The sequence below is a fragment of the Phallusia mammillata genome, chromosome 7 (assembly GCF_965637545.1).
Source record: "Phallusia mammillata chromosome 7, kaPhaMamm4.hap1.1, whole genome shotgun sequence".
NCBI classification, from domain to species: domain Eukaryota; kingdom Metazoa; phylum Chordata; class Ascidiacea; order Phlebobranchia; family Ascidiidae; genus Phallusia; species Phallusia mammillata.
Genome location: NC_137258.1, coordinates 7,227,648 through 7,241,918, shown reverse-complemented (window position 1 = coordinate 7,241,918; position 14,271 = coordinate 7,227,648). Strand labels below are relative to the sequence as shown.

Genomic DNA, 14,271 nt, shown 5'->3' with positions numbered 1-14,271 from the left:
ATTTAATGTTTATCGCCAGGGTAGGCCTAACGGAAAACTGATCATTATATAATTTGGCAAACGCGCAATAAATCAGCAAAACCACGCTCGCCTCGAAAGTATAGTTACCAACTTATAAGTTTTATCATTCATGCGCTATACCTTTGTTAGCCAACGTGCAGGGCTATTTTCTTTAATAAAAAATCTATCGCAGATTACATGCTTCATATTTCAACACTGCGAAAACCACGTCTGGGCAACCTCTGCTAATTTACAAATTTGACACTAACCTAGTCGGAGGATTGATGCATCGTATCCATTGCCGAAATGCCAGTCACTAATCGATGTGAAAATCTTCGTAGTAGTCTCGTCCGAGAAAGTGTCGATTGAAATAATATTGAGGTGGCGCGACATACGATCCGTTATTGTGTTTCGACCGCCCCCTGGTGGACCCATGGCACTGTAACACAAATTGCAGCGAATTTGTTATTTCCAACTGAGTTTTAAATCAATGCTTAATAGTAAAGGTACTTTGGAGTCTCGTTTACGTGGGGATATGGTGCAGTTTTATATGGAAAGCTTTTGTGAAGATAATCAACTCACGCGATGAAAAGAACGTCCGTGAGGGTAATTCGTGATGAGTCTTTCTTGTCATACATGAAACCGTGATCGAGCCATGTGCGCAGCAACTCGATGGGCGGTTGTGCCCCGTAGACCTTAACACAACAATAAATAGTTCAAAGCTGAAAATATTAGCATCCGATATGCTTTGATATTCGTATTTTGTTAGTAGCACCATCATAAGACAAAAGAAAACAAATGGCCTTTGAAATGTTCCATAACACAAATGCATCTCTTCAGCAGCAAAGGACTAACATCTCCAACAGTGCTATATGTAGCCTACAATACAGCTAATAGTAATTACAAACCTCTTTTGCTGGCATATTCAGGTCGTCAACAAACACAATTCCTTTCTTGCCAACGGGAGGTCCAAACAGCCCTTTGCGCCGCCTGTCAAGTTTCGACATGATGATGTCTTGGGTCTGGTTGGCCGAAGTACGTGCAGAGAAGTTGATTGTGTTCGCCATGAAACTCTCTTTAGGCAGATGCATCAGGTAGTCGTTTGTGATAGCTGACTTACCGGTACCTGAAAAAAGGTGGTAAAGTTTAGTTCAAGTTCTTTTAAACACAATGAGCTCAATTTACAAGTTTATTTTTCAGACTGCCAAGCAAAAAAAAATACAACAACTTGTTACAAATACACGAAAAACTGTAATTCAAAAGCTTAAAAAGTGCCAAAAAGGTAAAATCTATGGCCAGGAATTTGTGAAATTTCAAATACAGCATACTATTGTACATACGCTTACCTGTGGGTCCCACAAAGAGGGCCGATACATTGCTGGCAACAAACGTGTCAAGGAAGAAGTTTTGCTGAGCAGTGTTCATAGTTTGCACAATGATCTCACTGATCTGTCAATGCAAAATAAATTGCAATGTATCCACATTTTATCCACAATGTTTTAACAAATGTACTGTTAATTCAATTATTAAGTGCAACGTACCTTAGATCCAGGAGCTATAGTCATCTTTGATTTGTCCAAGTAGTCAACCCAATTTGACCAGTTGCCACTGGATTGTTTGTGAAAGAAGTAATCGTAAACCAAGCCTAAAAATAAACAGAAATTCCGTAAAAAATAAACAGAAATCGAGCAGAGTAAATTTGTTCGTTTCTTTCCAACGAAGGAATACACAAAAGTGCCACGGTGTTCACTTGCAATTCAATATATACTTGCAATTCAAAAATATATAAGGAGATGTACTATTGTTGATTTTTAAGACATACAACTGCCTATAAAAAATCGACCTCGATTATTGACAATCACCTCGCTCAGGAAATACGTTGCTCTTGGTCAACTTGGAAGTCTTGGGTTTTGGATTTTCGGCATCAGTTCCGCTGATCAGGGTGCGAAGGTACTGATCGAATTTTGGCCGACTGTCCCCACTGATGGTGCCACCTATCGACCAAACCAACGAAAATAGGAAGATTCCTTGCAGCCAGAAAAATATCTATTTGAAACAAAATTAATTAGGACAATCAACGAATCTTGGACTATGGAGAAAAAATTACCCACACAATGTGGTATATTGATGCTTTTCAAACAGTTAAAATAGTTGGAACGCCATTTTTACACTTTTTATTTCAACCTAAACGACATGAAAACAATAGGACGTCGAATGTCGGTTGCTTTAAAGTAAACTGCTGTAGAGCAATAATTGGTAATATATACTACATAACAGTTTGAGAGGGGACAGTAAAGTATTGAATTATAGTAAGTACTTGGCACCTGTTGGTTGCTGAGTTGATCCTTTCCTTCTTGTCCAGACTCACCAATTTCAGTAAGCAGACTGTCAAATAATCTGAGGAAAGTAGCGACGAGATGCATTGGGGAACTTTTCATCTGTAAACAGAAATGGTGGCGTGAAAAATGTTTAGGTCCGTAACCGTTTATAATTCTGGTTTACTGCCGATGAAACCAGAAATTGGTCTAGCGAAAAAAGGTCCAAATTGCTCATTTCTCTTTCAAAGCAAATAAATATTGCTTAAGTACAGATTTCTGAACTTTGCAGCACATAAGCAAATGTGTCAAAAGTCAAAGTTTTAAACTACGCTAATCAAACTGTTATCCTACATTTACCAATCGTAAACAAAAGTGTTTTGTGTAAATTTAACCCGGTACTGCAGAGTTGTAAGTCGGGCCTGGCTTTTCGGGCTTGATTCTGACCTGACTTTCCACTTTATGTCATTAGTTTTTGAATAAATTTAAAGTAGCTAGTTGCTGGTTCTGACCTAATGTCAAACGCCCTTAAACGCCTTGTTCAAGACCAATTGCCTATTATTGTCTATTGTGTTTGTTATGTTGATCATTGTTTTTGTTATCTTGCCTTAATGTATAGGCCGCTCAACAAACTGTTGGGCCTAAACGGGCTTCTCAAAAACGATTCGGGTTCGTGCCGGGTTTCGGGCTCCAATTTCAGGCCCGTTTACAACTCTGCGGTACTGTCAGGCATAAAATACATATCGCCAAAAAACTTCACAAGGTTTACACTTATAGACCACAATCGAAAAACACGATGTTGCTGTTATTGCACTCACAATATATTTGCACTCGTGGCGAATATATTCCAGGCACGGGTCGATCAGCCACTCGAACATGTCCTCGATCATCTGCTTGTGATCTTCCTCTAGTGTGGCCGGAACCGTTTTCATGTATGAGGTCTGCAAAACGAGCCAGAACAACATTAAGTCTTGTAATAGTTTAAAAAAACACTTTTACTGACCTTGAATGGCCTCCACCCCAGCTGATGTGGTTCAAGATAGATCATACCACATCTTGAAACTGTAGCGGGAGAGGCTTGCTCCAAATCAGCCGGTTCAAATATCAAGTTCATCTGCGTATAATGCAATGTTCAGCTTAAACGTGGGCCTTGCCAGAGCAGTATATGCATTGGCCCTCATGGCAGAAGATGGCGCTTATAATGAAACTTATGGGTTGTTTTTTAATAACAGACACACCTTTGCACTCATTTGGATGATTTCTCCCGACATCAGACAAAGTTTCTTGTTGTCATCTAGCACAGTGTTCATGTTTTCAATCCACACAGCGTCAACCGGGCCGTCAAACAAAAGCCATTTCCTACACAGCGAAAAAGCATATTATACGCATCTAGTCAAATTTGCACTGATACTACACACCTAGTAAAATCATAGTATGTAACAGTGTTAAAGACGTCATACAGATTTAAGCCGGCCTTACCATTACCACAGGGGTGCACAACCTTTTTTCTACGACGGCCGCATCGCAGGTCCTTATTTCACCAACGGCCGCCAATTGCTTGCGTGTTTTTGTGTAAAAATAACTGGTTTACAAAATTAGGTTTATATCATGTATATGCCATTTAAAGCCGCCTCAAATGCTCAGATTAATAATTTCTAATTTGCTGCATAGGTTATCTGAACGGAGCTAACTGTTTATGACGTCATAATGTATATTGTGACGATTGCGGTGCCTATTTTTTTCGCATTGTTTGCACACAATAATCGGATAAAACCCTGGCGCATATGGTCACTACAGGCTGGTAATCTTTTTTCCAGTCTCACGAAATCTGTTTAGAGCAGTTTGAAAATTAAAGTATTTGGCAAAATAGTTTTAGTTACGTCACGGCCGCCAGCACATGTATTTTAATGCACATGTTCACGGCCGCGGAAACGAGTTTGTGGTTGTGCACCCCTGATTACCATATATGACAAGCTATATGATAGAAAACCTGGCTTTGTTGTAGGACTCGAACCCACTATAGAGGCCTAGGTATTAAAAATGTCTATAACAGGACAGTTCAAATTAAAATTTTAAATCGTCTAAATCAGGGGTCACCAAACTTTTTTCACTGCGGGCCGAATAAGTTTTAATAACGATTTGCGCGGGCCGCATGGTTCACATGCTCTAGCGCCGTCTTTCCAAACCTTGCCCACGGTGCGATTTTTATGTGGGCGCCGAGATATGGTCTTTCTATAATCCAATTAAATATCTGGGGATGGGACTGTTAGCTTGTATAGTAAGTCTCGTTTTAAGAGCAATGATTATGTGACGTCACAAGTAACTAAAGAAAGGAATTGTTTGCGCACAATTAACACTTGCAGTCATGTATGTGACGTAACAAACTGGCTTTGAATCATTCGAATCAATCCTGGGAGTTATAATCCTATGCGATTGGTAATATCAATTCTACACATCGCGACAGGAAAACTTTCTGAAGGAGTAGATTATTTTTTGAATCCTACAAAGTTATCAATACGATGTGACAAACCAAAAATGTGGTCGCGGGCCGGATGAAAGGACCTCGAGGGCCGGATCCGGCCCGCGGGCCGTAGTTTGGTGACCCCTGGTCTAAATGCTGTACCGGTTATCACTGGTGGACGATGCCTGTTCTCTGTACAATATGGGAAGCACGCCGTCCGTCCACTCATGGGATATTGGATCGAAACAACCGTACAACTGACTCATTGTGATCGACTTGGGGTTGATGACTTTGTAGTCAACAGCGAATTCCTCCATAAGGCCAGCGTGGTTGAGGTCGGACAGAGCGCCAGCAAGTACCTAAATTGACAAATAGGCGTTTACTGAGCTGCGCCATATTTGGACGGACAATCCCTAAGTTCGTGATGCTAACAGCAAGCCCGCCTTGGACGAGTTGTCTCATGAAAATCCCGCTGGATCATTTTATATTTGGAATTTGCTTTTTAGTGACTTCAGTGTGAGAAATTGGTGACTTCAGGGTAGTTCAACATGTTTCTTGCTTAGAGAAACACAAGGCTCAGACGGGCTTGATTGGTTGACATGCGTTTCAGAGTTACCTTTATAACGTTACAGCCTATAGTTGAAATAAATTTAGGGGCCTCAAAAGCAAAAAGCGACATGTTAATATAAACTGATGCGCATGTTAACGGTGCGGTAATGTGTTTTTAACACCCGATCTACCTTGTATGACATTGTCTTTCCTCCGAGAGGCTCTCCCACTATCATGAAGCCATGCCGAACCAACATCATTTCATAAACCTTTGAAACAAAAACAAGTTTGAAAGTTGGGTTCAAACTGCAGGACAATCCAAATATTGGTTGGTCAATTATCTTTGTACCTGTATAATCTTCTCGATTGACCATTCCACAGGTTGGAGGTTTAACTTGTTCTGATTTTCTCTCAGCGCTTGTAGGAACACGTCGTAATCCGGAGCGGGAAGGACAACACCCGGAAACAAATCCGAGATAATACCTATAAAGGGAACCGTTAAGTGACTTTTCTGTATGCAAGCGAAACTACCCAAGTTTTTCGTAAAAGCGTCCCATAAGCAAAACTCAAATTGAATGTACCTAAGGTGGACATACACACGTACTGGGATCAACCCTAAAGTATTCATACAGACCAGCGATCACGGCATACTCATTTATAAATCATAATACGACAAGCATATTATTGAAGGCGTATTACTGAATTAAGCTGGCCTCCCAAGCATTTTAATAAGGAAATGCACAGCCAAGAATAATCTAGCCTGCGATGGAATTCGAACCCACGACAGGGGTCTTTCCGGTTCTCTACACAGGCACAGTGGCGAACCCGCCGTAAGTTGAAGCAAAATTACCATTGCTTGCTAAGTTTAACATACTACCCCCTTTAGGCATGTTGTGTACAACCTGTTCCTTGCATTGGAACGTACCGTTAAAGAGAGGAACATCTTGTGCCAGGAATTTGGCAAGATTGACATCCAACAGCGCACGTAACATTAGCACGCTCTCATCTTGTTCCGGATATTTAAGCTTCAGGTTGCCGGCAGCAGTTAACACCGTCTTTACAGCCCGCATTCCTGAAATAACAATCTTAGTTAATCGGCATACAAAACATAGTTTGCATTGAATTTGATTTGGTAAGAAAATTGATACTCTACCTAAAGCAATGTTGAAATTCGCAATTCGTGTAAAAACGGTTTGTTGCAACAGGTGTGTTATACGCCCAGATAAAAGCTTCACTGCACATTTTAGTTTCACAGAGAGCGTTTTAGTTATGCTTACTTGCGATTTACATTGTAGTTAGTAGTTAGTACCGTAATCGTAGTGATGCTGTGATGACAGCTGCTCCGAACACAGTCTGTAAGTTGCAACGATTTTCTGCGCCAAACTCCGGGCGTCCACGAAGCCCATGGAGTAAAGTGAAATCTCCCCGATCATACCGTAGTCGGGCACCATCATGGCCACAGCACGGAAAAGAACCTACAAGTTAAACATTACAAATATTACACAGCCATCCCACAAGTAAATAGAGACAGCCAAATGTTAGTTTAGTTCGGTTTTTGACAGTCTGGGTTCGCGGTTTTATAAGCAACACCGACTAACATGCGTTAAGGTAAATCTCATTACAAGCAAACTTACACTGGTCCATAATTATGTTGAATATAGCTCACAGGCCCGTGGAGATTCTTAACTTGGTGAATAGCTTGGCTGCAACGATTTCTTTCATACAGCAAAGTTAACTCTACTTTATCTCTATCGTATCAACTTAAAGGTTTGTAGGGGGAAAAAAGTTCGGTAACAGCTAGGGAAACAACCGCAGGGGCCACTGTTTAAGTGTTTACTGTGGCAAGGTACATAATCTATAGTTCACAAAACTTACCTTCAAGTTATCGGGTAGTTCGGTTCGACCTGCATAACCCGGGTTCATGGTGATGAACACGGCACAAGTCCAGTTCAGTGAAAGTTCTGATCCCTCAAAAAGAAACGTCTTCAGCTTGGCGACAATTCCATTTTGGATGCAGAGGATTTGCTGAGCCACCACTGATAACACCTCGATCTGCAAAAATTACACGAATTTAAAAATATTTTTCATGAATATATTGTTTTTTTTTTTTACTAAAGTGGGAAAACAAGAATTACACAATTGGGTGAAATTAAAAACTAATCAGTTTAATTTTAAAACACGTTTTTAATTGCCAAGAAAGATTAACCTCCTAAAAGTAAACACTTCTGTTCATTAAACAAGTATTGCTCCCTATTAGAAAGTTTTCTGTTAAAGCAAAGCGAAAGCAAATGATGCAAGGCAAGAATATTTTAAACTTTTCGAGGTTTCGAAATCAAACAGTGCACAACAAATTCGTTTTCACCTCAATTCGATTGAACTCATCAAAACACGCCCAAGCACCACAAGAGGCAAGTCCCTTGAAAAATTTCCCCATGGCTTTGTAGTCAAGACCGTCGGAGCAGTTGAACACCACACACTGTTTGGCCAGTGCCTTGGCCAAATCCTTAGTGGTCTCAGTTTTGCCAGTTCCTGCTGGACCCTCAGGGGCGCCACCAAGGTTTAACTTAAGAGCTCCCATCAGAGTTCTACGTGACAAAACAACAGTAGATCAATGTACAGTGTTTAGTACAACGAATTGATAGATAGGCACAAAACGCATGGGCATTTCAAAAACTTAATCCTGAAGTTAATATTTGTATGCGTTGTATGATAGAAAGCCGCATGGACATAAAAATACGTTTTCAAAAAAATATAACGAATACTAATGATGGCATGAGCATTTGTCGAAACGTCTGAACAATGCATGAAGCTTTTTACGCCTGTTTGGGTGGTTATTTTCCTCATTATTTTTGTTTGCGGGACCATGAAAAAAAGATTGTCAAACACTTTTATAAATTATAAAATGCATTGTTCAGACGTTTCAAATTATAAATCATTTTCATTCAGCGACTCACCGGTAGCATCTGTCCGTCAGAGGAGTAATGACGAGTCGATGCGAGTTTCCGAGGTACTCGTACCCGTAATTGTACTCGGTGTTGATCATGTGCACAATAAAGTCCTGACTATCCTGGTAGTAGCGAAGTTGGCACAACCACTGGAAATCGAGTGGATTGGAAATCCCGGTCTTTACTAACGCGACAATGGTGTCGCGAGCTGAAAATGCCATTGTGTGTATTTAGTAAGTCTTACGCACAAATTTAGCTAATCAATGGTCGATCTGGGAATCCCCACTACGAAGCCGACATGTGCAGCATACGAGGCAGGCAGCGGTGCTTGTGATTCGACTTTCAGCGGGTTCACCCCTGAGCCTGTGCAGCTTAGTTCATAGAGCGTAAACCCCAAAAAGACTCCGGTCGTGGGTACGAGTCCCACCGTAGGCTAGATTTTTCTAGTCTGTGTCTTGCATATGAGAATTCTTGATAGACCGCCTTGATTCGGCATGGAACCTTCAATGGGCTTGGCGTACAATAATTGTTTTATGTACAACTATCAATCAAAAAGCAAGTTTTGCGTTTCAAAATGCAACTTTGCATTTAGTAATGGGCTAAATCGTTACACAGTACTAGAACTAGAGTACTTGGTACCGATTATCATCGTTTTTTTATGATCGGAGTACGGGTGTGAATAAGAAGTGATATCCTGTTTTTAATCTAAATCTCCCCGTCTTTGCACAATGATGAAAAACGTGTGACACGACAAACGGTCGTTGGTAAGATTTGTCATGCAAGTTAAAAGCTCGGTTATTAATAAGAGACGCTTGAAACGTCGCCAATCTAAACCGTAATCCTTATCTCACATAATAGTCGCACAATATAGATTGAGACCATAAGGATTTTTTTGGAGATCAACTTACCGTGTACATCGAGTACTGTGAGTGCGCCAAGAGTGATTCGCGCTCCCTTGTCAAGTTTGCCTCGCACTAAATCGACGATGTCGTTAATTTGCGAGTTCAGCTGCTTCAGGTAGTCCTGAAAAGAAACGTTCAAGTTAGTATTGTCTATACTTTAATTAACCTGTAAAGGCAGGTAAACGAGGTTGCGTGTTGTATATACGACACTATAATATTCAGTAAGGGTAAATAATATTTGCAACTAATCACAAGAACTATTTTTTTTAATTTACAAGACATTGCACACATAACTCACCCGGACTTCGCAACTTTTTACCTTCAAGGCCTGTTTTTACACTATTTAATACAACCAAAAACGAAATATTGTACTGTCTACCTTATTTCACTACCGTACAGGTTTAGTAGAATGCTTGCAGTAAACTGAAAACATGTTAACTTACCGCTAGCGACCCTTCCTCAATCGCTTCGGTTACTTCAGAAGTCCAATAAGTTTGCGATACACACAAGACAATTTGCCCGGGCCAGTCCAACACCCACTTTTTGCGGTGGGTCTCGGCATAACCTTTGAACGATTTGAACATAACTTGCTTTATGCTTGTAATCATGCTCGCTTCCACTTCCAGTAGCCATTTCTCCACCATACCCTGTTAAAACTCGTGTGTCTATGTAAGTAAATTAAAAATGGTCGCATGCTGGATTTTGTGCAAGTCTAAATATATGGCAAATACATAAACCTGAAAAAAGTTACAAATTCTGGCAAGCAAACAGGTTTTCGAAAGCATTACAGGATTCAATAGATAAAACTGATGTATATATATATTTATGATACAGTGTGTTTGTACCGCAGTCAAACAGATTAGGTCCACTAAATTCTAGCATTATTAAGTCCAACGGCTCAAACAAAGGCAACAATTGCATGACAAGAGCTATTCGATTTATATTCATGAATTATAACATAACGATTAGCTGAAATATACGATTTGGGCCAAATCAAGCCTTGCGAAATTGTTGAACAAATGTTTGGCCTGATTAGCAAACACTTTGTTGGCAATTTGATAGTTTTGATTCAGCAAACCTTGGCTTTGGCGGGATAAATTTTGTGGCCGTATGGAACGGTTTCGCCTTCAGAGCTGATCATTCCGACAATTTCCATTTGCTCAGTGAACTTGAGTTTGTTGATTCCTTCGAAGCATTTCTTTAGGTGAGGTTGAACTCTCAGTGGATCTTTGGTTTCTGACAGAATCTCCAGCAACTCATCGTTGGACAAAAAGAAAAATCTAAAAAAGACGTTTGTGATAAAACGAGATTAGCACCTTTTCGAATTGGCCGAGGCTTCTTAGTAAAATATAAAATGTAGTTCTTCTTGTAATCACAAGGTTTATTTGAAAGATTTGTTCAAACCACCTAACATACAAAGATACCCAAATATATACCCAAAGTGTTGGGTAACTCGGGCACAATGCACTAAACTGCCGAAAATATTTTAGAGTACAAAAATGATCTATTCTGCTTGAGATAAATGCAAAAAATGTTGTTACCTTGGAAAGAAAAGTCGCTTCTTCTCTAGGTAATCGTTTAGTCCCTTCTGAATCTGATCGAGAAGATCGTTTGCCTCCTGTAGTCTTCCCAACATGTTGTGTTGAGCTGTTGCCACCAACACTTTAGGGTCTTTGACCTGCAAATAAATTAGTCATTTCATCAAATTAGTCGGAAAAAAGTACGGTACAAGGATCTAATGTGAAAAGAATCTTCATATTGGAAAAAAAAACACTTGCAAATTGGTTCATTTAGATTTGCCAATTATGCCCAAAATGCGATTACGCTAGTATACAATTTAGCCATCTTCAAATTTAATAGAATTGGTTCGTAATAAACCTAGTGTTTTGTGCAACTGTTTAAGTAAAATGCATAAGTTGTTTTATTTGTGCATATTGTTAAATGCTCCATTAGTTGTATAATTGTTTATGCGGGATAAAAATTCTGACACTTTTACAATAACTTACAGCTTCAACCATGATATCTCTCCATGTGGAATCCACAATGCCGAACTTGCGACCCTCAGCAGGCATCTGAGCCAAGATGTCCTCTGAGCTGAAGATCGGCTCAAGGTAAAGCCAAGTAGCTTGACATTTTAACCAGGCATCAAGAATGTCTTGCATCAGAATCAGCTTCTCTTCCCATTCCTAAGACAAGGAAAAAATCTTTCAATGCAAGTTAAAAGATAGACAATTTTAATATGTTATCGCGTTTAACACTTACCTGTTCAAGTCCAATGTTCACAACAATAAGAAAGTTTTCGAAAATATTTTACTTCGTGTTGAACACAAATTTTAACAAACATTGCAGAGTTTAAAGGTCAGCGTACTTTTTTGCGATAACGTACATACTGTACCAAACGAGGCAAACCAATGCCAATTCAATGACCATGTGTGCTATTTCAATGTACCAACAATAAACCCGAAGTTTAGATGCTTGTGTACTGGTATAAGACTTACAACGAGAAGAAATGTTTCACACTGCAACACTACAATACAAACCTTTGACTCGGTTTCGATGGGACCAATAAAAGGCGAACCTTTCATGGTCTGCGCCTTAACGATGTGATCGTCCAGCAATGCTTGAATGTCATCAATCGACGCAAGAATACTTAGACCCTAAATGCCACCAGTTTGAAGAATTAAAACAAGGCGCATCAACAAAACAACGACGATCAGTAGAGCAAAAGTGACAAAGGCATGAGTTTACCAGCAAAATGTAAAAAATCTACTTCAAAACATATTTAAGAAAACAAAGCTAAGTAAACCACAACAATTAAAGCTGTAAAACTTTCGTAAAAACCTATAGTTAATTTCCAATACAATACACCAAAACAGTTAAATCTCAATACAACTCAAGACAACACTGGCCCAGTAACTACAATAGCAATGAGACCTGAACACAGCTTTATCAAGTGTAACTTTTTCTTGAAACAAACGACATTACTTTCTAAAACCTGAAACCAAAACAATCTCGACAGTGTTTTATCTGCTCTCACGACTTTGCAAAGAAAACCTTAATTCTCCAAAAAATACGCATTTACCTCAACACCAATAAAACAAAAACTTCGTGGACGAAAACCGACCAATCTGACACAAAACTTGACAACCACAACTCAATGCAACCTCCTTAATTTTCTATCACTGCTGTATAACTGCGTTTATCCTCACCGAAAACTCCTCCTGAAAAGGTCCAATGTACGGAGATCCTCTCATAGTCTGACACTTTACTATGTGATCGTCCAACAAAATCTGCAGCTCATCCACTGAACCAAGGATAAAGATGTCCTGCATATTGAACACTGATATTCGGCTGTTTTGGTTAAACTATGTTCTACTATATCTTTAGCTTGTCTTTGTTCTGCTCTACGTTTTTACTGCCATCTTTACTCTTGTTTGGGACCTTTACTTCCTAATGCTGTTTTTTTCTCTGTTTCTCATGAATGTTTGGTTTTCTGATCAGCTAGTTGTAGTTTGTTAAGTGTTAAAACAAAATAACGTTCTGGTCTTATTAAAACCATTTAAAATGTTTTGTGTACAATAAATAATAGCATATTTCTGCATAAACAGTAATAAATACAATAGTTAGCATATAAATTGGCACGATTTGAAAATGGTGAAAAAATAAATAAAAATGGAAAAAAAATAAAACATCACCACAATTTTTTCTGCCAATAACACTCAACTCAAAACACCACAATTTTACAAAACCGCAAGTTAATACCAAATAAACTTTCACTCATGCAACATTCCAAGTTACACCTAACACCCTTTCCCACCCAGTCACCATTAAATCACCAATTGAAATTATATTTGTCAACTTTGTGTTAGGGGTTAGTGGCACACTCCACCACACAACTTAGTGGCACACTCCACCACACATATCTTACGGTGTCACGGTATGGAACCATTATAAGGTCCATCTCACTCCATTCAGTTTTCATTTTATGGAGAGCGTTCTCAAGCGACCATTCTTTGCTGGCCCGAGCGCCGATCGCCTCGATGCTGCAAAAACCGGTGGCTCATCATAAAAGGAGGCATAAATTTATCGATTTAACCTCTGCAACAAGTAGGTGGCTTATAATTTTTGTGCTGGTGGAATGTTTATGTTTTGAAACGATTTTGCTTCAATAGCTCGCAAAGAGGGACGAATTAGCTTTAGAATGGACAGGCATGCTAACCAAAAGTGTCATAAGGCGTTTGCTTTTCATACTTTAACAACATGCAACCCTAGGTCCATAATTGCGGTAACAAACGTTTCGATTTAGTTGCAGCCTACTACAAGCTTTAAACAAAAGGAAATCTAAACGACGCAATATTCACAACACACAAATCCACTCAGAGCAAACATGCATACGACAAAATACATTTAGTCACACTTCATTAGCCACACAAAATGTTTGGGTTACCGTGTCCCTGTACTCAAGCAGGGTGAAAGAGACTTCTGCCCATTCGTTTTTCATCTTGGCGAGGCTTTTCTCCAGGCCGAATTCCTTTCCAGCGTTTACACCGATTCGTTCCATGCTGTTAGTGTTAGTTATTAGATAAACAACAAACCGTTATCAAAAGCAAACAAAACACCAACAAAAAAATTATACAAAAAAACGTACAAACGCACAACAAGTTGCCTTTGCTTGTTTTTTGGTCATAAAGACAGCTTCTTTAAATTAAATTCAAATTAAATTTCATTCAACATATATTTTCTTTTAAAAATGATACTATTTATTTTTCCAAACAAAGCGTTTGTAAGTGTGTTCGGGTAAGGGTTAGTTTTTGTTTTTAAAACACAAAATATTTATTTTTCCAAACAAAGCGTTTGTAAGTGTGTTCGGGTAAGGTTAGGCTTATGTTTTTAAAACACAAAATTCACAGCACCACAGAATACAAAATTCAAACCTACTCGTCAATGTATTTGTTGAGACCAAACTCCAGCATATTCAGCAATGACGTGTCGGCTTCTGGTTTGATGTCGAATCCAACGATGTCGCTTATCTGCAAACAGAAGAGAATTCCAATTACCCATAACTTGACATATATAAGTCACCTGCATAACAAAAGTTG

General features: G+C 39.2%; 1 protein-coding gene across 1 annotated transcript in view; it reads right to left on the bottom strand.

Moving 5' to 3' along the window:
* Nucleotides 1–14,271, bottom strand: part of LOC145237324 (dynein axonemal heavy chain 3-like) — a 43,896-nt gene that overhangs the window by 19,561 nt on the left and 10,064 nt on the right. Inside the window, exons 21-46 of the mRNA XM_080100131.1 lie at nucleotides 14,111–14,202; nucleotides 13,620–13,734; nucleotides 11,713–11,829; nucleotides 11,179–11,358; nucleotides 10,714–10,850; nucleotides 10,251–10,452; nucleotides 9,616–9,819; nucleotides 9,179–9,293; nucleotides 8,280–8,478; nucleotides 7,688–7,910; nucleotides 7,201–7,377; nucleotides 6,635–6,800; nucleotides 6,251–6,397; nucleotides 5,675–5,808; nucleotides 5,517–5,594; nucleotides 4,939–5,135; nucleotides 3,554–3,674; nucleotides 3,319–3,429; nucleotides 3,134–3,256; nucleotides 2,325–2,438; nucleotides 1,863–2,046; nucleotides 1,542–1,645; nucleotides 1,347–1,449; nucleotides 909–1,126; nucleotides 583–695; nucleotides 270–439 (exon numbers count right to left, since the gene is read on the bottom strand). Of these exons, the coding sequence (XP_079956257.1) occupies nucleotides 270–439; nucleotides 583–695; nucleotides 909–1,126; nucleotides 1,347–1,449; nucleotides 1,542–1,645; nucleotides 1,863–2,046; nucleotides 2,325–2,438; nucleotides 3,134–3,256; nucleotides 3,319–3,429; nucleotides 3,554–3,674; nucleotides 4,939–5,135; nucleotides 5,517–5,594; nucleotides 5,675–5,808; nucleotides 6,251–6,397; nucleotides 6,635–6,800; nucleotides 7,201–7,377; nucleotides 7,688–7,910; nucleotides 8,280–8,478; nucleotides 9,179–9,293; nucleotides 9,616–9,819; nucleotides 10,251–10,452; nucleotides 10,714–10,850; nucleotides 11,179–11,358; nucleotides 11,713–11,829; nucleotides 13,620–13,734; nucleotides 14,111–14,202 (3,844 nt within the window). The remainder of the gene's footprint in view (nucleotides 1–269; nucleotides 440–582; nucleotides 696–908; nucleotides 1,127–1,346; nucleotides 1,450–1,541; nucleotides 1,646–1,862; nucleotides 2,047–2,324; nucleotides 2,439–3,133; nucleotides 3,257–3,318; nucleotides 3,430–3,553; nucleotides 3,675–4,938; nucleotides 5,136–5,516; nucleotides 5,595–5,674; nucleotides 5,809–6,250; nucleotides 6,398–6,634; nucleotides 6,801–7,200; nucleotides 7,378–7,687; nucleotides 7,911–8,279; nucleotides 8,479–9,178; nucleotides 9,294–9,615; nucleotides 9,820–10,250; nucleotides 10,453–10,713; nucleotides 10,851–11,178; nucleotides 11,359–11,712; nucleotides 11,830–13,619; nucleotides 13,735–14,110; nucleotides 14,203–14,271) is intronic.